A 22,041-nucleotide genomic window follows, 5' to 3' on the forward strand; every position below is an offset into this window, starting at 1 on the left:
ACACAGGGCAGTGCCCTGGGGCATTGGGATATTTTTTAGACCACAGGAAAGAGTGCCTCCTACTGGCCCTCCAACACTACTTCCAGCAGCATCTGGTCTCCCATCCAGGGACTGACCAGGACCTGTGTAGGTTACAGACATGAGGTAGTCTTTCAAAAATCATGTTAAACACTATTATTGCACACAGAGTGAGTCCATGTAACTTACTAAGCACATTTTTACTCCTAAACATATTTTGGCTTGCCATAACAAAGGGGTTGAATACTTATTGACTTGACTTTTCAGCTTTTTATTTTTTATTAATTTGTAAAAACATAATTCCACTTTGACATTATGGGGTATTGTGTGTAGGCCAGTGATGACAAATCTCAATTTAATCTATTTTAAATTTGGGAGTTAACACAACAAAATTTGGAAAATGACAAGGGGTGTGAATACTTTCTGAAGGCCCTGTAGTTTGAGTCTATGCCCATTGGGTCATTTGATATAGGTTAGGCTAGCTAAACACTGGCCATTAACAACGTGTCCTTCAAATTGAATGTCCTGTTTCTTGTTTTTCTTGTCCTGTTGATAGTTTGTCTTCCTTGGTTCGCCTCAGCCCTATGAACTGCCCATTACTTACAGTAAACAGATTATATTACTAGGCAGTGTGCTATCGTCTGCTAAAAGTTTTATGTGGACACGGCCATAATAACGTTGTGGTTGCTTGAAGTAGAACAGTATAGACCCTTTTGCAGTACACAATACACTGACGTCACGCATAGATGCGTGCGACTCTTAGAGTAAGAAAGCCATCACCATCTGCGCCTATTCAACACAGCCTAGATTTTAAGTTTCTATTACTTGTAAACAAAAAAACTTGTTGCGGTTCTCATACACTTAGAATATTAAAAAAAAATCTTACTTGAACAGTCGCTTAGATTATGTTTGGTCTTTGCAAAAATAACTTTTTTGGATGCAGCAGTTGTTAGCTAGAATGCTAACGCTCATTGATATAGGCTGTAGCAAAAGCTAGCCAAAGAACCATTTTACTGGTTGAAGTTTAAGTGTTTAAAAAAGGGGGGGGGGGACTGTCTTAATCGACATCCACGTCATCAGTGCCCGGGGAGTGGTTGTTGTTGGCAGTTAACTGCCTTGGTCAAGGGCAGAACGATACATTTTTCCACCTTGTTGGCTCAGGGATTCGAACCAGCCACCTTTTGGTTACTGGCCCAACGCTCTTAACTGCTAGGTTACCTGCCGACCCCAGGAATCTGATCAGTTTGAGGTTACCTAACTGTTAAAATCACCTCTTCATTTTGCCAATCTGCACCTCTCCCGCTTGAGTAGGTCATTAAGAGGCTTGTGTTATCTTCTGCCTTTTCAGCGGCAAGTTAGTGTCACCAAAATGGAAGAACTTCAAAGGCCTAAAGCTGCTGTGGAGAGACAAGATTCGTCTCAACAACGCTATCTGGAGGGCCTGGTACATGCAATGTAAGAGCTCCACGCACGGCTTCATATTCTATTGTCTCTCACTAAAAACAGCAACCTCACTGTTGTAACCTAGTATAAATGCCAGGTTGAACTTGGCTGAAAGAAATATTTGATTTAACGATTGCTCCAGGGTTGGGTCTGCAGAGCCACTGAATGGCACTTGAATCCCCTTATGATTGAGAAGTATAGTCTTTTTTATTTATTTTTTCACCTTTATTTAACCAGGTAGGCAAGTTGAGAACAAGTTCTCATTTACAACTGCGACCTGGCCAAGATAGAGCAAAGCAGTTCGACACATATAACAACACAGAGTTACACATGTAGTAAAACAAACATACAGTCAATAATTCAGTAGAAAAATAAGTCTATGTACAATGTGAGCAAATGAAAAAATGTGAGTGTACAGTACAGTTATTCACTACTATGTCAGTATAGGTGGTGTGTTATTTTTGCTCAACTGGTAGCTCTTGCATGTGTTCTACTCTACAGATGTGGAGAAGCGAGACAACCCTGTCTGCCATTTTGTCACTCCTCTGGATGGTACCATGGACATAGAGGACCATCGTCCGGCAGAGGTAAGAAAGGGCAGTGGATTGGGGGATATTTTTTTTATTTAACCTTTATTTAACTAGGCAAGTCAGTTAAGAACAAATTCTTATTTACAATGACTGCCTAGGAACAGTGGGTACCTTGTTCAGGGCAGAATGACATTTTGACATTGTCAGCTCGGGGAATCGATCTAGCAACCTTTCGGTTACTGGCCCAACGCTCTAACCACTAGGCTACCTGCCGCCCCGGCAATAACAAAATCACAGAAAATAATATGCAGCACTACCATACCACTGCTCCACCCTATTAACCAAACTCTTCTCTGTGACCACCTTTTTATCCCGTATGTATCGTTTAGCTCCTTTGCATGTCCCTCTTCATAATCTATCATAAGATTTTTTTTTCTCTCCTCTGTTCCACTCTGTCTCTCTCCTCTCCTTACTGTTTACCACTTAAACCAATCCCCACATTATTTTCTCCCTCTCCCTTTGTCTTCCATAGGCAATAGCCACAGAGGGGAAATATTGGAAAAGAAGAATTGAAATTGTAATTCGAGAGTATCACAAGTGGAGGACATATTTCAAGAAAAGGGTAGGGTAATGGAATTGTTATTGCCAGATTGTGCCTTAAAAATTTTTTTTTTTTTAATGAACATTTATTAAAGTACCAATTAAACAAAGTTGGCTAATGTTCAAGACTGAGCAGCATTAGGCCTATATTAGGTTCTTGTCAGTTGCTTTAACTGGATGGTGAGGCAACCAGTTGATGAATGTACTACATTTACTATGCTCTACTCCATGTTATAATTTTATGTCATATGAATCTGCCACATAACATTGATTTTCCAATTTGTCACAGTTACAGAAGCACAAGGATGACGATCTCTCAAGCCTTCTCAAGGTATGCCTTCTTGTGTGCTGCCTCGATTCAAATGAGGTAATAAAGTAGCGCGAGTGAAAAAATAAGGGTAACACCCAAATAATCACTACATCTGACATCTGTGAAAATGACAAAGAATAAAATAAAGAATAGGCCATTAATGCACAAAGAATACATTTACTACACGTGGGTAGGAAAGCTGTAGGCTATGTTGATTTGATTTATGCTATTAGGATCTCTTTTAGCCCACCAAGGGCTAGTCTTCCAAGAGTCCTTAAGAAATGTGAAAACAGAAATTTTGAAAAACAACAAAATCAAAGTAAAAACACAAACACAGATCCACATTCCTATTACTTTGACATGTTACAAGTTACACCCCCCCTACTTCAATTGTGCAAACAAACACTGCTTGGTCTGTATTTGGATTGTTATGAGGCATGTGTTTTATTGAAGAGGCTGATTTTAATCAATTTGAGTATGTAGTCTGCATGTTTCATAACTGTTAAATAGTTTAGTTCTATGATTTGATATGGTTTGTACAGTATGTGCACTGCATGTTTTTTGTGTAACTGACTGGCTGGCTTGTTGCATTTTGAACACCCTAAGGGGCCAGAGGAGCAGTTTTTGCTCTTTGGGGAGATCTTTCCAGACACATTCCGTGTGTCCCTTTGTCAGGATGAGGAAATGGCCGTGCGCCGAGTTGCTCGCAAAAGCCGTGAGTCACCTGTCCCCATGGAGATGGACCCACTCTTTGACATGGACGTGCTGATGTCAGAGTTTTCTGACACACTCTTCTCCACGCTGGCCTCCCACCAGCCCATGGCCTGGCCCAATCCGAGGGAGATAGGTGAGGGCCCGCCACCAACATCCCATTCCATACACCAAGCCTGTTTCTATTTACTTAGATCCACCCAAGCCTTCCTTCAACCAGATCTATTGGAAAAATCGATTTGCTTTACAACAACTTTTTTTTCACACCCCATCCGTGTCCACCTGTTCCCCATAGCTCATGCAGGGAACGCAGACATGATCCAGCCTGGACTCATCCCCCTACAGCCCAACCTGGACTTTATGGACTCCTTTGAGCCATTGCAAGGTAATGACAATGCACTCTACCACAGCGACAAACTCCAAAATAATGTCACTTGCACAGTGCACAAACTTTAACAGGACCTCGGAGCACCATGTTAAGGCCGATCCACAGATCACTCCATCATTTACTGTGTGTTCGCTTGGGTGGAGTCATATTTTGGGGGGGGAGCAACGTGCACCTTTTGGTAAAATGATACCCTCCCCCATCCATGTGTTCCTAGACCCCCGAATAGCTTGACTGGTTAATTTGCAATTCTGCTCCTATCACCTGACCCGGAAAGGTCATGATTCATATGGTGTGGTAGATCGACTAGAAATGAAATAGAACATCATCACCAGTGTTCGCTCATTTCTAAGAGAAACACCTGCATATTTGATTAATAGCTACATGTAATGAAAGTTTAGTGTTTTACATTACCTCGTTTTGTGCCGGCTGTAGGCTACTCCGCTAGCAGCTTGCTTGCTAAAAAAAGCAAGCAAGCTAGCCTTTAAGCTTCCCACATCTCCCCCATGTCAAATAATCCAATTTATAATTAAATAATATCTACAGTGAGGGGAAAAAAGTATTTGATCCCCTGCTGATTTTGTACGTTTGCCCACTGACAAAGAAATTATCAGTCTACAATTTTAATGGTAGGTTTATTTGAACAGTGAGAGACAGAATAACAACAAAAAAGTCCATAAAAATCATGTCAAAAATGTTATAAATTGATTTGTATTTTAATGCGGGAAATGAGTATTTGACCCCCTCTCAATCAGAAAGATTTCTGGCTCCCAGGTGTCTTTTATACAGGTAACGAGCTGAGATTAGGAGCACACTCTTAAAGGGAGTGCTCCTAATCTCAGTTTGTTACCTGTATAAAAGACACCTGTCCACAGAAGCAATCAATCAGATTCCAAACCCTCCACCATGGCCAAGACCAAAGAGCTCTCCAAGGATGTCAGGGACAAGATTGTAGACCTACACAAGGCAGGAATGGGCTACAAGACCATCGCCAAGCAGCTTGGTGAGAAGGTGACAACAGTTGGTGCGATTATTCGCAAATGGAAGAAACACAAAAGAACTGTCAATCTCCCTCGGCCTGGGGCTCCATGCAAGATCCCACCTCGTGGAGTTGCAATGATCATGAGAACGGTGAGGAATCAGCCCAGAACTACACGGGAGGATCTTGTCAATGATCTCAAGGCAACTGGGACCATAGTCACCAAGAAAACAATTGGTAACACACTACGCCGTGAAGGACTGAAATCCTGCAGCACCCGCAAGGTCCCCCTGCTCAAGAAAGCACATATACATGCCCGTCTGAAGTTTGCCAATGAACATCTGAATGATTCAGAGGACAACTGGGTGAAAGTGTTGTGATCAGATGAGACCAAAATGGAGCTCTTTGGCATCAACTCAACTCGCCGTGTTTGGAGTAGGAGGAATGCTGCCTATGACCCCAAGAATACCATCCCCACCGTCAAACATGGAGGTGGAAACATTATGCTTTGGGGTTGTTTTTCTGCTAAGGGGACAGGACAACTTCACCGCATCAAAGGGACGATGGACAGGGCCATGTACCGTCAAATCTTGGGTGAGAACCTCCTTCCCTCAGCCAGGGCATTGAAAATGGGTCGTGGATGGGTATTCCAGCATGACAATGACCCAAAACACACAGCCAAGGCAACAAAGGAGTGGCTCAAGAAGAAGCACATTAAGGTCCTGGAGTGGCCTAGCCAGTCTACAGACCTTAATCCCATAGAAAATCTGTGGAGGGAGCTGAAGGTTCGAGTTGCCAAACGTCAGCCTCGAAACCTTAATGACTTGGAGAAGATCTGCAAAGAGGAGTGGGACAAAATCCCTCCTGAGATGTGTGCAAACCTGGTGGCCAACTACAAGAAACGTCCGACCTCTGTGATTGCCAGCAAGGGTTTTGCCACCAAGTACTAAGTCATGTTTTGCAGAGGGGTCAAATACTTATTTCCCTCATTAAAATGCAAATCAATTGATAACATTTTTGACATGCGTTTTTCAGGATTTTTTTGTTATTCTGTCTCTCACTGTTCAAATAAACCTACCATTAAAATTATAGACTGATCATTTCTTCGTCAGTGGGCAAACGTACAAAATCAGCAGGGGATCAAATACTTTTTTCCCCCACTGTATAGGTCAGATCAAGGAACAGCGGTTATGCTTTCATCACTTTTGTATTCATGGATTTATAGCAACACTATCCACGTTTCCATCCACTGTTTTTATGCGAGTAAATCAAATCAAATTGTATTAGTCACATGCGCCGAATACAACGGCTGTAGACCTTACAGTGAAATGCTTACTTACAAGCCCCTAACCAACAATGCAGTTACATTTCTTTCATAAAAATTTTGTAAGAAATAAAAGTAACAAGTAATTAAAGAGCAGCAGTAAAATAACAATAGTGAGACTATACACGGGGGTACCGGTACAGTCTCAATGTGCGGGGGCACCGGTAAGGTAATATGTACATGTAGGTAGAGTTATTAAAGTGACTATGCATAGATGATAAGAACAGAGAGTAGCAGCAGTGTAAAAGAGGAGACGGGGCAATGCAAATAGTCTGGGTAGCCATTTGATTAGATGTTCAGGAGTCTTATGGCTTGGGGGTAGAAGCTGTTAAGAAGCCTCTTGGACCCAGACTTGGCGCTCCGGTACGGCTTGCTGTGCGGTAGCAGAGAGAACAGTATGAATAGGGTGGCTGGAGTCTTTGAAAATTCTTAGGGTCTTCCTCTGACACCGGCTGGTGTAGAGGTCCTAGATGGCAGGAAGCTTGGTCCCAGTGATGTACTTGGCCGTACGCACTACCCTCTGTAGGCCGAGCAATTGCCATACCAGGCAGTGATGCAACCAGTCAGGATGCTCGCAATGGTGCAGCTGTAGAACCTTTTAAGGATCTGAGGACCCATGCCAAATCTTTTCAGTCTCCAGAGGGGGAATAGGTTTTGGTCGTGCCCTTTTCACGACTGTCTTGGTGTGCTTGAACCTTGTTAGTTTGTTGGTGATGTGGACACCAGGGAACTTGAAGCTCTCAACCTGCTCCACTACAGCCCTGTCAATGAAAATGGGGGCGTACTCGGTCCTCTTTTTCCTGTAGTCCACAATCATCTCCTTTGTCTTGATCACGTTGAGGGAGAGGTTGTTGTCCTGGCACCACACGGCCAGGTCTCTGACCTCCCTATAGGCTGTTTGGTCGTTGTCGGTGATCACGCCTACCACTGTTGTCATCTGCAAACTTAATGATGGTGTTGGAGTTGTGCCTGGCCGTGCAGTCATGAGTGAACAGGGAGTACAGGAGGGGACTGAGCACGCACCCCTGACGGGCCCATGTGTTGAGGATCAGCGTGGCGGATGTGTTGTTACCTACCTTTACCACCTGAGAGCGGCCCATCAGGAAGTCCAGGATCCAGTTGCAGAGGCAGGTGTTTAGTCCCAGGGTCCTTAGCTTAGTGATGAGCTTTGAGGACACTATGGTGTTGAACGCTGAGCTGTAGTCAATGAGTAGCGTTCTCACATCGGTGTTCCTTTTGTCCAGGTGGGAAAGGGCAGTGTGGAGTGCAATAAAGATTGCATCGTCTGTGGATCTGTTTGGGCGGTATGCAAATTGGAGTGGGTCTAGGGTTTCTGGGATAATGAGCCGTGACCAGTCTTTCAAAGCACTTCTTGGCTACAGACGTGAGTGCTACGGGTAGGTAGTCATTTAGGCAGGTTACCTTAGTGTTCTTGGGAACACCATATATGTCATACCGTATAAAAAATAAATCACCACAGCTGTGATGGAAACAGGAAGTTTCGGTACAATTTTATGCGAGAAATAGAGGTGGAAACGTTTTTAAATTATATGTCTAAGCCGGGGGGGGGGGGGGGGGTGTTCTACTAAGCTATATGAAATTGTTTTAAGAAGGTCATACCAAGGATAATTTAGCTATTTGATTTAGAATTTTAAGATCCCTTAAAGTATCCCAAAAAAATATTAAACTATTATTTTATTAAAAACTGTTATTAGCCCATATAAACACATTGAATAACAGATTCACTACATGGAACAATATGTGTTAGTGTTGTTCCCCCCCAACAAAAAATCTAAAGGAAGTTTGTTGGGAAGTGTTTTTTTGGCCCCTTATTTTTAGCACTAAACAGTCTCCATATATACACTACATGACCAAAAGTATGTGGATACCTGCTCGTCGAACATCTCATTACAAAATCATGGACATTAATATGGAGTTGGTCCCCCGTTTGCGATAACAGCCTCCACTCTTCTGGGAAGGCTTTCCACTAGATGTTGGAACATTGCTGTGGGGACTTGCTTCCATACAGCCACAAGAGCATTAGTGAGGTCGGGCACTGATGTTGGGCGATTAGGTCTGTCTCGCAGTCGGCGTTCCAATTCATCCCGAAGGTCTTCGGTGGGGTTGAGGTCAGGGCTTTGTGCAGGCCAGTCAAGTTCTTCCACACCGATCTTGACAAACCATTTCTGTATGGACCTCGCTTTATGCGCAAGGGCATTGTCATGCTGAAACAGGAAAGGGCCTTCCCCAAACTGTTGCCACAAAGTTGGAAGCACAGAATCGTCTAGAATGTCATTTTATGCTGTAATGTTAAGATGTCCCTTCACTGGAACTAAGGGGCCTAGCCCAAATCATCATGAAAAACATCCCCAGACCATTATTCCTTCACCACCAAACTTTACAGTTGGCACCATGCATTCGGGCAGGTAGCTTTCTCCTGGCATCCGCCAAACCAACATTCATCCGTTGGACTGCCAGATGGTGAAGCGTGATTCATCTCTCCAGAGAAGGCATTTCCACTGCTCCAGAGTCTAATGGCGGCAAGCTTTACACCACTCCAGCTGATGCTTGGCATTGTGCATGGTGATCTTAGGCTTGTTTGCGGCGGTTTGGCCTTGAAACCCATTTCATGAAGCTCCCTAACGAATGGTTCTTGTGCTGATGTTGCTTCCAGAGGCAGGTTGGAACTTGGTAGTGTGTTGCAACTAGAGGTCGACCGATTAATCGGAATGGCCGATTTAATTAGGGCCGATTTCAAGTTTTCAGAACAATCGGTAATCAGTATTTTTGGCCACCGAATTTTTCTTTTCTTTTTTTTCACCTTTATTTAACTAGGCAAGTCAGATTAAGAACACATTCTTATTTTCAATGACGGCCTAGGAATGGGAGTTAACTGCCTTGTTCAGGAGGGATTAGGGGGTTCGTTTTTGCAACCTTCTGGTTACTAGTCCAACGCTCTAACCACCTGCCTTACATTGCACTCCTTGAGGAGCCTGCATGGCAGGTTGACTACCTGTTACGCGAGGGCAGCAAGAAGCCAAGGTAAGTTGCTAGCTAGCATTAAACTTACCTTATAAAAAACTATCAATCTTAACATAATCACTAGTTAACTACACATGGTTGATGATATTACTAGTTTATCTAACGTGTCCTGCGTTGCATATAATCGATGTGTTGCCTGTTCATTTCTCATCGAATCACAGCCTACTTTGACAAACGGGTGATTTAACAAGCGCATTTGCGAAAAAAGCACTGTCGTTACATCAATGTACCTAACCATAAACATCAATGCCTTTCTTTAAAATCAATACACAAGTATATATTTTTAAACCTGCATATTTACTTACTATTGCCTGCTAACATGAAATTGTGTCACTGCTCTTGCGTTCATTGCCTGGCTCGTTGCGAACTAATTTGCCAGAATTTTACGTAATTATGACATACCATTGAAGGTTGTGCAATGTAACAGGAATATTTAGACTTATGGATCCTACCCGTTAGATAAAATACGGACCGGTTCCGTATTTCACTGAAAGAAAAAAGCATTTTGTTTTCGAGATGATAGTTTCCGTATTCGACCATATTAATGACCTAAGGCTCGTATTTCTGTGTGTTTATTATAATTACGTCTATGATTTGATACCACCGGTGGTAGGCACCAGCAGGCTCGTAAGCATTCATTCAAACAGCACTTCACTGCGTTTTGCCAGCAGCTTTCGCAATGCATTGCGCTGTTTATGACTTCAAGCCTGTCAACTCCCAAGATTAGGCTGGTGTAACCGATGTGAAATGGCTAGCTAGTTAGCGGGTGCGCGCTAATAGCGTTTCAAACGTCACTTGCTCTGAGACTTGGAGTAGTTGTTCCCCTTGCTCTGCATGGGTAGCGCTGCTTCGAGGGTGGCTGTTGTCGGTGTTCCTGGTTTGATCCCAGGTAAGAGCGAGGAGAGGGACGAAAGCTATACTGTTACACTGGCAATACTAAAGTGCCTATAAGAACATCCAATAGTCAAAGGTATATGAAATACAAATCGTATAGAGAGAAATAGTCCTATAATTCCTATAATAACTACAACCTAAAACTTCTTACCTGGGAATATTGAAGACTCATGTTAAAAGGAACCACCAGCTTTCATATGTTCCCATGTTCTGAGCAAGGCACTTAAACGTTAGCTTTCTGACATGGCACATATTGCACTTTTACTTTCTTCTCCAACACTTTGTTTTTGCATTATTTAAACCAAATTGAACATGTTTCATTTTTTTGAGGCTAAATTGATTTTATTGATGTATTATATTAAGTTAAAATAAGTGTTCATTCAGTATTGTTGTAATTGTCATTATTACAAAAACAAAAAAAAACGGCCGATCAATCGGTATCGGCGGTCTTTGGTCCTCCAATAATCGGTATCGGCGTTGAAAAATCATAATCGGTCGACCTCTAGTTACAACCGAGGACAGACAATTTGTATGCGCTTCAGCACTCGACGATCCCGTTCTGTGAGCTTGTGTGGCCTACCATTTCGCGGCTGAGCCGTTTTTTTTTTGCTCCAAGACGTTTCTACTTCACAATAACAGCACTTGCAGTTGACCGGAGCAGCTCTAGCAGGGCAGAAATTTGACGAACTGACTTGTTGGAAAGATGGCATCCTATGACGGTGCAACTTTGAAAGTCACTGAGCTCTTCAGTAAGGCCATTCTACTGCCAATGTTTGTCTATTGAGATTCCATGGCTGTGTGCTCAATTTTATACACTTGTCAGCATCGGCTGTGGCTGAACTAGTTGAATCCACTAATTTGAAGGGGTGTCCACATACGTGTGTGTGTGTGTGTGTGTGTGTGTGTGTGTGTGTGTGTGTGTGTGTGTGTGTGTGTGTGTGTGTGTGTGTGTGTGTGCGTGTGCGTATGTGTACTTCCATTAAAAAAAAAAATCAGCCTGGTACCGTGGGACCTTCAGACGAGTCTTGCGAGGCCTGTGGGCATCCTAGAGCGAGACAACCGGCATGTACATTTTCGTGAGAGTCCCATCTGTGCACAGTGTTTAACCCATACTGTCTGGATGCTACAGACAGAAGTTGACAAATCAGCCGTACCTACTTCAGACGAATCCCAAGACTCTTGTGGGGGTCGTAGAGAAAAACAGAAAACACGATAGTGTTCGTGAGCGTCTCATCTTTCCACAGAGGGTTTATAGGCCAAACCGTTCAAACGCTATAGCCGATTTTGTGAGAAGACGGATCTTTGGGATGTCTCACAGCTCTAGCTCTGTCACCTTTCACTGCTGATGCGGAAGTGCGACATAGGCGGATGTGTTGGAATGAGACACATCCCATGTAAAAAAAATACAAATCTCTAGCTTAAACTGACTGATTTTTACAGGAATTTTTTATATTATGCTAATTACATTTCTTTGGGGGTGCGGATATCAACCTTAGGGGGCTTAAGCGCAAATATTGATATAATAACCATCATATCGAAATGAACTTGGAGTCACACGATGATATGGTTTGTGGTCCTATGACTCGGGAAACCGAGCAGTTTATTAGGCTAGAGATGAAATAAGTTATAATGAACTTCACAGGGTGGTGAAAGTGCACAGTGATGAGCTTGATGCTCTTTTCTAATAAATACATTTCTAATAAATACATATTCTGGTGACATGATGATCGATGCTTGACTGGCGTTTGACAAATACAAATATTCTCGCTCTTATCCATAATAATCTCATCATGTAGACTAGCCTACCTGCACTGTATCTGTGAGCTGTTGGCTAGAGCACACCTGCCAAGACCTAAATAGTCACATTTGCTAGTTAATGCAAGTTTTTGTGACAAAACTGTCGATAGAGTTGAAAATGCGATGGAACACATTGAACCTTTTTAGTTTTATTCAATACATGAAAACTTAAGCAAAAAAGATTTTGTGTGCACTACCTGACACGCTGATTTTTTTTATCTGCATTAAGTCCGTTTGCTGGAAAAACACCACTGGTGGGAAAATGTGCATATTTTCGCCAATTGGTTAGAAACCTAGCTACTGTTGCTTATTTTTTTCGAGTAGTTTAAATTTATAATGTAGAGTTCATTCTTTTGTGAAACAACATTGTGCCAGAAGAGAAAGAGGACCAAAATAAACGTTTCAACCAAGCAAGTTTGCTTGGTTGAAACGTTCCCTCTCAAAATTTGAGCAGAGAAAATCTGCGTTGCAAGCGCCATAGGCCACCCATTTTGTGACCAAAAAACACAAAAAACATTCACGTACTGCGTTGTGCTCTGAATCGTTGAGTAAAGTCTGCCGAACCTCTTAGTCCCATGCAGTTGACTGTAATACAGCAGGTGGCATATCCTAACACTTATGTTGGTGGAGTGGATGTTATACTAATTCTAACTAACCTAGAGACTTCTCCCAGACTTATTTCACAGCCTCCGTCAGCCCATCTTCCCCTCTGCTTCCCTCACTGCCTCATCCGTCACTCCTCTACCCAGCAACAGCTCTCAATCCCAGGTAAACCCTAGGCCCAGTCACTGTGAACCTCAGCCCTAACATATCCCCAGACCTAACACACTCCTGCCTTTATTCTTAGATGTTTTCACATAATTTGACTAATTGATAACATTATAAATGTGCTTTCTTTTCTCCTGTCCTTGTGACTTGACAGGGCCAGCTTCTCTCTTCCATGCACCTCTCAGCTGACCTACCGTCCATCAGTCATGACCACAGACTCGTCTCCCCAGCCCCCCTGCCTATCTCCTCCCTCATGGCCAATCAAACCAGTGGGACCGGTGAAGGTTCCTCCTATGTACAGAACTACATGCCTCTGTTCACTGCGCCAGGGCCCCCTAGTGGTCAGGCTGGAGGCTCCTCCCTCATGCAACCCTCAGCCCCTCCCACACTGCCACACACCCAGCCCTGCCAAGGTGCTGTCACAGCAACATCAGTAGCCCCCCCACCCCTGGACGATGCCACAAGCCTGGACGGTTCCCCACCCCCATCTGTCATCACACACACTGCCTCCTCCACTGTTACACCCAGTGAGGCTGCCACCACCTTCAGTCAGGGCTCTGAGCTTAGCTCCTTAACCCGGACTCCTCCACCACCACCACCACCCCCCCTCCAGCCCCTGGCACCCTCACCTGCCATCCCCCTCCAACACCCCCAGACTTTCGCCCTGCCCAGACCCATCCAGCCTTCTTGCTCCAGCAAAAAGACATGCCATGTGCAAAGGATAGTTCCTGCCAACCCCATCCCCTCATCTCACCTCATCCTAACAAGTGAGTTAATCACATCCCAAACTATTTAATTGTTGATGGATGAGAATGGTGTATTGATTTTAATATTGAATGTAATATTGAATTAATGCATGCCTAGCAGGTTCTACTCCCAAAACACTACCATTTATTGAAGTGGGGGATTACTGCTTCACTAGAGAGCTATCTCATATTGTGATCACACCACAAGGTGGCAATACTGTTTGTCATTTTTATGGTCAGTCACTATTGTAATGAAAAACTGAATGAAACCTAGTCAATATTTGCAAGCAATTGAGCCCAAATGATCCTAGCAAAGATCATCAATGATATCCAAGCTCAATATTAGAGAGAAAATAAATGAGAGAAAATCTGCTTTTATTCTGTGACGGTTGTAATGTCAAATATTTTGCTGTCTCAGCCCCCTTCCCAGGGCATACCAGTGCAGTGATTGTAACTCCAACTCCCCTGAAAGCAGACGTGGTTCCCTCAACTGGCGTGGTCATCGCCTCCTCAAGCCTATCAAGGGTAAGACCATGTCTGCTCTCAAGGGCCTGCCTTACTTTACACTGAACCCAGTTTTATGTAAGTTCATTTTCATTTCATTTGTGTTTTATTTCTTCCCATCTCTTTCTCTCTTCTCTCTCAGGCTCCTGGATTTCATATCCTTCCACAGACTCCAAAGTCTCCCCAGCTCATTATCAATAAAGAGGACTGTACTGGTGAGTGACATACGCCAAGCCCTTACTTTTTCTGTTGTATGTACACTAACCTCAGTCAAGTGTCAGAGGGTACGTTCCTCCTGTCTAACAAAAGCTATCGATCTAATAACTTTACATATGCATACAGGATGTGGCATGGTAACACATTCATACACATTGTTTTGGAATGTTTACAGCACTTCTGCTTTCCATAACATTATTGATTTTGTCTTTGTGAGTTGGTGCTCACTGGTGTAGCAGTCTTTGTTGTGATGGTTTTTGGCAACTCTGGATCATCTGTGTCTCCAAGGGCATGAGGAGCGTGGCTCAGGTCAGGGGTCACCGTGTGGGTCAGAGCAGGTCTCCAGCCCTAAGTCTCCCCTCAGCAGCAGCAGCAGCAGCAGCACAGCCCTCTCTAAGAACGAGTCCAACCAGGTATCATCAGCCCACACACCTGCCTGCTTCTCTCTCTGTCTCTGTGTGCGTTTCTTTGACTGTGTATAAATTCAGCTTTTTCAAGCAGGTCCGGTGAGTGTGCCTGCCGTAGAAGCGTTGTGGACACTGATCATTGTGATGACACTTGTCTCTCCTCCCTATCTGTTCCAGAGCCGTAGGGTGACCCACATCACTGCTGAACAGAAGAGACGCTTTAACATCAACATTGGCTTCAAAACGCTGAGCAGCCTGGTTCCCACTCTTAAGTCCCAGTCCAATGTAAAGCCATTATCTGTCTGTCATCCGTTTTCTGAATCATCATACTCATATCTTCCAAATCTAGCTTTTGATGGCTTTTATTTAAAGTTCAGTTCAGAAGCATTGTGTATGCACATCCTGTTATTTTCAGGTGCAGGGTACAAATAGTAAAGTAATGAAAGAAAGAAAGATGGATACCCTCACACTGTTGAATGTTCCAACATGCAACCCAAAGCTTTTATTTAAACTATTTAAAAAAAAAATATATATATATATATACATTTTTTATTTTTTTATTATTATTATTCTTTTTTTTCTTTTTTTTTTTTCTACATGACCTTCCCAATATCGCCACCCATTCTTGTTCTGTTTAATACCAGATCAGTAATGCTGGCACGCTGCAGAAGACCGTTGACTACATTGCGAAGCTGCAGCAGGAGAGGCAGCAAATGCAGGAAGAGACCAAGAGGCTACGGGAGGAGATTGAGGAGATCAATGCCTCCATAAAGTACGTACTGCCCCACTGTTATCTGTTATTACTCTCCTCTGAGGAGACGAGTTCATGAAACAGTTTCATTATTGGTACACAGCCACATGTAGGGTGTCCAATCAAAAACGCATCTTTTGACCAATGGGAAAAATATGTTAATTGTATATATAGTCCTCTAAGAAAGCCAATGGTCCAAACCCCATGTCTCTTATTATAATCCATTCAAAAGTTATTGGAGTGTGTACCCTTGCAGGATGGCCAGAATTAGGGTGAATAAATTAACGGAAGCCAGAGAAAAATAGTGGTAAAAAATCTAGAAAATTGCATCACGTGCATGAATTAAACCTACTGGCTACCTGGCAAGCTACTTTCCCATTGAGCTCATCTTTCTTCTCGAATCCGCAGGACATAAAACAATATAGAGGTAAAATAGATATTGATTTTGAGACGTAGTATTTTCATATTTTAGTATAAGCTTTTCCTATTTATTCCAAAGATTTCTCACAAAACAAGCGTGTCTCTGTGAAATGTCAACGGAGCACTGAATGTATACCAAGTTTTTTTTATTTTCAAAGTCTTTTATATTTCATTTAGTTTTTTGCGACCTGTGGAAACAACTTTGAAGAACGACCACAAAATGTAAAATCATCACGTTGTTCAGAGAAACCTGCACAGCTTTGTCAAGAGTTACATTTACATTTAAGTCATTTAGCAGACGCTCTTATCCAGAGCGACTTACAAATTGGTGCATTCACCTTATGATATCCAGTGGAACAACCACTTTACAATAGTGCATCTAAATATTTTAAGGGGGGGGTAGAAGGATTACTTTATCCTATGCCAGGTATTCCTTAAAGAGGTGGGGTTTCAGGTGTCTCCGGAAGGTGGTGATTGACTCCGCTGTCCTGGCGTCCTGAGGGAGCTTGTTCCACCATTGGGGTGCCAGAGCAGCGAACAGTTTGGACTGGGCTGAGCGGGAACCGTGCTTCCTCAGAGGTAGGGGGGCCAGCAGGCCAGAGGTGGATGAACGCAGTGCCCTTGTTTGGGTGTAGGGCCTGATCAGAGCCTGAAGGTACGGAGGTGCCGTTCCCCTCACAGCTCCGTAGGCAAGCACCATGGTCTTGTAGCGGATGCGAGCTTCAACTGGAAGCCAGTGGAGAGAGCGGAGGAGCGGGGTGACGTGAGAGAACTTGGGAAGGTTGAACACCAGACGGGCTGCGGCGTTCTGGATGAGTTGTAGGGGTTTAATGGCACAGGCAGGGAGCCCAGCCAACAGCGAGTTGCAGTAATCCAGACGGGAGATGACAAGTGCCTGGATTAGGACCTGCGTCGCTTCCTGTGTGAGGCAGGGTCGTACTCTGCGAATGTTGTAGAGCATGAACCTACAGGATCGGGTCACCGGCTTGATGTTAGTGGAGAACGACAGGGTGTTGTCCAGGATCACGCCAAGGTTCTTAGCACTCTGGGAGGAGGACACAAGGGAGTTGTCAACCGTGATGGCGAGATCATGGAACGGGCAGTCCTTCCCCGGGAGGAAGAGCAGCTCCGTCTTGCCGAGGTTCAGCTTGAGGTGGTGATCCGTCATCCACACTGATATGTCTGCCAGACATGCAGAGATGCGATTCGCTGCCTGGTTATCAGAAGGGGGAAAGGAGAAGATTAATTTTGTGTCGTCTGCATAGCAATGATAGGAGAGACCATGTGAGGATATGACAGAGCCAAGTGACTTGGTGTATAGCGAGAATAGGAGAGGGCCTAGAACAGAGCCCTGGGGGACACCAGTGGTGAGAGCGCGTGGTGCTGAGACAGATTCTCGCCACGCCACCTGGTAGGAGCGACCTGTCAGGTAGGACACAATCCAAGCGTGGGCCGCGCCGGAGATGCCCAACTCGGAGAGGGTGGAGAGGAGGATCTGATGGTTCACAGTATCAAAGGCAGCAGATAGGTCTAGAAGGATGAGAGCAGAGGAGAGAGAGTTAGCTTTAGCAGTGCGGAGAGCCTCCGTGACACAGAGAAGAGCAGTCTCAGTTGAATGCCCAGTCTTGAAACCTGACTGATTAGGATCAAGAAGGTCATTCTGAGAGAGATAGCAGGAGAGCTGGCCAAGGACGGCACGTTCAAGAGTTTTGGAGAGAAAAGAAAGAAGGGATACTGGTCTGTAGTTGTTGACATGGGAGGGATCGAGTGTAGGTTTTTTCAGAAGTGGTGCAACTCTCGCTCTCTTGAAGACGGAAGGGACGTAGCCAGCGGTCAAGGATGAGTTGATGAGCGAGGTGAGGTAGGGGAGAAGGTCTCCGGAAATGGTCTGGAGAAGAGAGGAGGGGATAGGGTCAAGTGGGCAGGTTGTTGGGCGGCCGGCCGTCACAAGACGCAAGATTTCATTTGGAGAGAGAGGGGAGAAAGAGGTCAAAGCACAGGGTAGGGCAGTGTGAGCAGGACCAGCGGTGTCGTTTGACTTAGCAAACGAGGATCGGATATCGTCAACCTTCTTTTCAAAATGGTTGACGAAGTCATCCGCAGAGAGGGAGGAGGGGGGGGGGGGGAGGATTCAGGAGGGAGGAGAAGGTAGCAAAGAGCTTCCTAGGGTTAGAGGCAGATGCTTGGAATTTAGAGTGGTAGAAAGTGGCTTTAGCAGCAGAGACAGAAGAGGAGAATGTAGAGAGGAGGGAGTGAAAGGATGCCAGGTCCGCAGGGAGGCGAGTTTTCCTCCATTTCCGCTCGGCTGCCCGGAGCCCTGTTCTGTGAGCTCGCAGTGAGTCGTCGAGCCACGGAGCAGGAGGGGAGGACCGAGCCGGCCTGGAGGATAGGGGACAGAGAAAATCAAAGGATGCAGAAAGGGAGGAGAGGAGGGTTGAGGAGGCAGAATCAGGAGATAGGTTGGAGAAGGTTTGAGCAGAGGGAAGAGATGATAGGATGGAAGAGGAGAGAGTAGCGGGAGAGAGAGAGCGAAGGTTGGGACGGCGCAATACCATCAGAGTAGGGGCAGAGTGAGAAGTGTTGGATGAGAGTGAGAGGGAAAAGGATACAAGGTAGTGGTCGGAGATTTGGAGGGGAGTTGCAATGAGATTAGTGGAAGAACAGCATCTAGTAAAGATGAGGTCAAGCGTATTGCCTGCCTTGTGAGTAGGGGGGGAAGGTGAGAGGGTGAGGTCAAAAGAGGAGAGGAGTGGAAAGGAGGCAGAGAGGAATGATTCAAAGGTAGACGTGGGGAGGTTAAAGTCACCAAGAACTGTGGGAGGTGAGCCATCCTCAGGAAAGGAACTTATCAAGGCGTCAAGCTCATTGATGAACTCTCCAAGGGAACCTGGAGGGCGATAAATGATAAGGATGTTAAGCTTGAAAGGGCTGGTAACTGTGACAGCATGGAATTCAAATGAGGAGATAGACAGATGGGTCAGGGGAGAAAGAGAGAATGTCCACAGGGAGAGATGAGGATTCCAGTGCCACCACCCCGCTGGCTCGATGCTCTAGGGGTATGCGAGAATACGTGGGCAGACGAGGAGAGAGCAGTAGGAGTAGCAGTGTTATCTGTGGTAATCCATGTTTCCGTCAGCGCCAGGAAGTCTAGGGACTGGAGGGTAGCATAGGCTGAGATGAACTCAGCCTTGTTGGCCGCAGACCGGCAGTTCCAGAGGCTGCCGGAGACCTGGAACTCCACGTGGGTCGTGCGCGCTGGGACCACCAGGTTAGAGTGGCAGCGGCCACGCAGTGTGAAGCGTTTGTATGGCCTGTGCAGAGGGGAGAGAACAGGGATAGACAGACACATAGTTGACAAGCTACAGAAGTGTTGTTTCTTGTATTATTGTCTCTTGTGTCTTTAGAGAACTGTTTCACTTTGATATCCTTTTTCTTCTGTCCTGATTTTCTCTTTCTTTTCTTCTGTTAACTAGATATTATTTGTTATTCTTCGTTAGCTAGCTAGCTTCTTCCAAAAGAGTCCCTAGCAACTGCTTAACAATTCAGCTAGCTAAGATAACTACAATTTTATGAAAAATAGTAACTTTTTTCAAAAGCCTATCTTTGTTTGTTGCTTGTTTTTTCTCCTATTCAGTCTTGCAGTTTTCTTTTGCTTTTTTCCAAAGTACTTCACTCTAAAAACCATGTAAATTTCAATATTTGTAGGAGCTCAATTTTTCAGCAGCTGCTGCTCAATTTGAGTTCATGGCTTGTTATTGGATGTATTAGGTTGCAAAATCTGACTTTTTGTATATACTGTTAATGATATGTTAAAGACCCCACTGAATGATTCAGAACATCAATAATACTTTTTGTCTCTGTAAAATGTATTTTATAACATAAGGAAATAAAGTTTCATCACCAAAGTGCATCTGGGCAGAGTGGATGTACACCCTACCATATGTGATGATACCATGTGTCAGATACATTACATAGTAATCTGATCTGTACGTTATTGCTGTGCCACAGCGTGTGTCAGGAGCAGTTGCCTGCTACGGGAGTGCCTATCACACGCCACCGCTTCGACCACATGCGGGAGAAGTTTGATGAGTATGTGAAGAGCCGCACACTTCAGAACTGGAAGTTTTGGATTGTATCCTTTTACCCTTATCCTTGACATTGAACATAAATTTGTCATAATAATATAAGATTCAATCAGGCTACTTTTAATATTATGCTGGTTAATTTTATTTAGACCAGATGGCTAGATAAGATGCACTATATCAGCAAAGAAGAGCCACCGTTTCTGACTGTTGGAAAGCACCCTAACCTCAGGTTTCAGACTTGTGAAAGGTTACGAGTGTAGAGTACAGTGCCTTTGGAAAGTATTCAGACCCCTTTACTTTTTCCACATTTGTTACGTTACAGCCTTGTTCTAAAATTGTTTAAATAAATACAAATCCTCATCAATCTACACACAATACCCCATAATGACAAAGATAAAACAGGTTTTTAGACATTTTTGCAAATGTATTAAAATAAGACAGAAATACCTTATTTACATAATTATTCAGACCCTTTGCTATGAGACTTGAAATTTAGCTCAGGTGCATCCTGTTTCTACAACTTCATTGGAGTCCACCTGTGGTAAATTCAATTGATTGGACATGATTTGGAAAGGCACACACCTGTCTATATAAGGTCCCATAGTTGACAGTGCATGTCAGAGCAAAAATCAAGCCATGAGGTTTAAGGAATTGTTCCTAGAGCTCTGAGACAGGATTGTGTCGAGGCACAGATCTGGGGAAGGGTACTAAAACATTTCTGCAGCATTGAAGATCCCCAAGAACACAGTGGCCTCCATTCTTAAATGGAAGAAGTTCGGAACCACAAAGACTCTTCCTAGAGCTGAACAATCAGGGGAGAAGGGCCTTGGTCAGGGAGGTGACCAAGAACCCGATGGTCACTCTGACAGAGCTCTAGAGTTCCTCTGTGGAGATGGGAGAAGCTTCGAGAAGGACAACCATCTCTGAAGCCATCCACTAATCAGGCCTTTATGGTAGAGTGTCCAGATGGAAGCCACTCCTCAGTAAAAGGCACATGACAGCCCGCTTGGAGTTTGCCAAAATCCACTTAAAGACTCTCAGACCATGAGAAACAAGATTCTCTGATCTGATGAAACAAAGATTGAACTCTTTGGCCTGAATGCCAAGTGTCACGTCTGGAGGAAACCTGGCGCCATCCCTACAGTAAACCATGATGGTGGCAGCATCATGCTGTGGGGATGTTTTTCAGCAGCAGGGACTGGGAGACTAGTCAGGATCGAGGGAAAGATGAACGGAGCAAAGTACAAAGATCCTTGATAATAACCTGCTCCACAGCGCTCAGGACCTCCGACTGGGGCGAAGGTTTATCTTCCAACAGGACAACGACAGTAAGCACACAGCCAAGACCACGCAGGAGTGGCTATGGGACAAGTCTCTGAATGTCCTTGCGTGGCCCAGCCAGAGCCCGGACTTCAACCCGACCGAACATCTCTGGAGAGACCTGGAAATAGCTGTGCAGCCATCCAACCTGACAGAGCTTGAGGAGAATGGGAGAAACTCCCCAAATACAGGTGTGCCAAGCTTGTAGCGTCATACCCAAGAGGACTCGAGGCTGTAATTGCTGCCAAAGGTGATTCAACAAAGTACTGAGTAAAGGGTCTGAATAATTATGTAAATATGATATTTGATTTGTTTTTAAATATACATTTGCAAAAATGTCTAGACCTGTTTTTGCTTTGTAATTATGGGATATTGTGTGTAGATTGAGGGTCAAAAACAATTTAATCCATTTTTAGAGATTAAGGCTGTAACGTAACAAAATGTGGAAAATGTCAAGGGGTCTGAATACTTTCCGAATGCTCTGTATGTATTTACGTAGTCAAAAGTTTAGTATTTGATCCCATATTCCTACCACACAATGACTACATCAAGCTTGATAAACTTTTTGGATGCATTTGTACTTTGATTTGGTTGTGTTTCAGATTATTTTGGCCCATTAGAAACAAATGGTAAATGAGGTGTCATTTTGGAGTCGATGCGGTGCCCTAGACCTCTGCGCCACTCGGGAGGCCCTAGTTTCTGAACACTTGTGATTGCTACCATTATTATGGATTATCCTGAATGAGTTGTGAATAATGATGAGTGACTAAGTTTGAGGCACAAAGATCATA

General features: G+C 44.2%; 1 protein-coding gene across 4 annotated transcripts in view; it reads left to right on the top strand.

The window, feature by feature from the left end:
• Positions 1-22,041, top strand: part of mlxip (MLX interacting protein) — a 42,292-nt gene that overhangs the window by 15,095 nt on the left and 5,156 nt on the right. Inside the window, exons 2-15 of one of the 4 annotated variants that reach the window (XM_029762953.1) lie at positions 1,367-1,473; positions 1,963-2,048; positions 2,524-2,613; positions 2,887-2,922; positions 3,508-3,748; positions 3,908-3,997; positions 12,707-12,801; positions 12,956-13,568; positions 13,966-14,072; positions 14,194-14,266; positions 14,556-14,680; positions 14,852-14,959; positions 15,319-15,446; positions 19,854-19,977. In XM_029762953.1, coding sequence (XP_029618813.1) covers positions 1,367-1,473; positions 1,963-2,048; positions 2,524-2,613; positions 2,887-2,922; positions 3,508-3,748; positions 3,908-3,997; positions 12,707-12,801; positions 12,956-13,568; positions 13,966-14,072; positions 14,194-14,266; positions 14,556-14,680; positions 14,852-14,959; positions 15,319-15,446; positions 19,854-19,977 — 2,023 coding nt within the window. Of the gene's footprint in view, positions 1-1,366; positions 1,474-1,962; positions 2,049-2,523; positions 2,614-2,880; positions 2,923-3,507; positions 3,749-3,907; positions 3,998-12,706; positions 12,802-12,955; positions 13,569-13,965; positions 14,073-14,193; positions 14,267-14,555; positions 14,681-14,851; positions 14,960-15,318; positions 15,447-19,853; positions 19,978-22,041 lie in introns of all 4 variants that reach the window. The other 3 variants (XM_029762955.1, XM_029762954.1, XM_029762952.1) reach the window with 3 other exon arrangements.

Source organism: Salmo trutta, chromosome 9 (assembly GCF_901001165.1).
Source record: "Salmo trutta chromosome 9, fSalTru1.1, whole genome shotgun sequence".
Lineage (NCBI taxonomy): Eukaryota > Metazoa > Chordata > Actinopteri > Salmoniformes > Salmonidae > Salmo > Salmo trutta.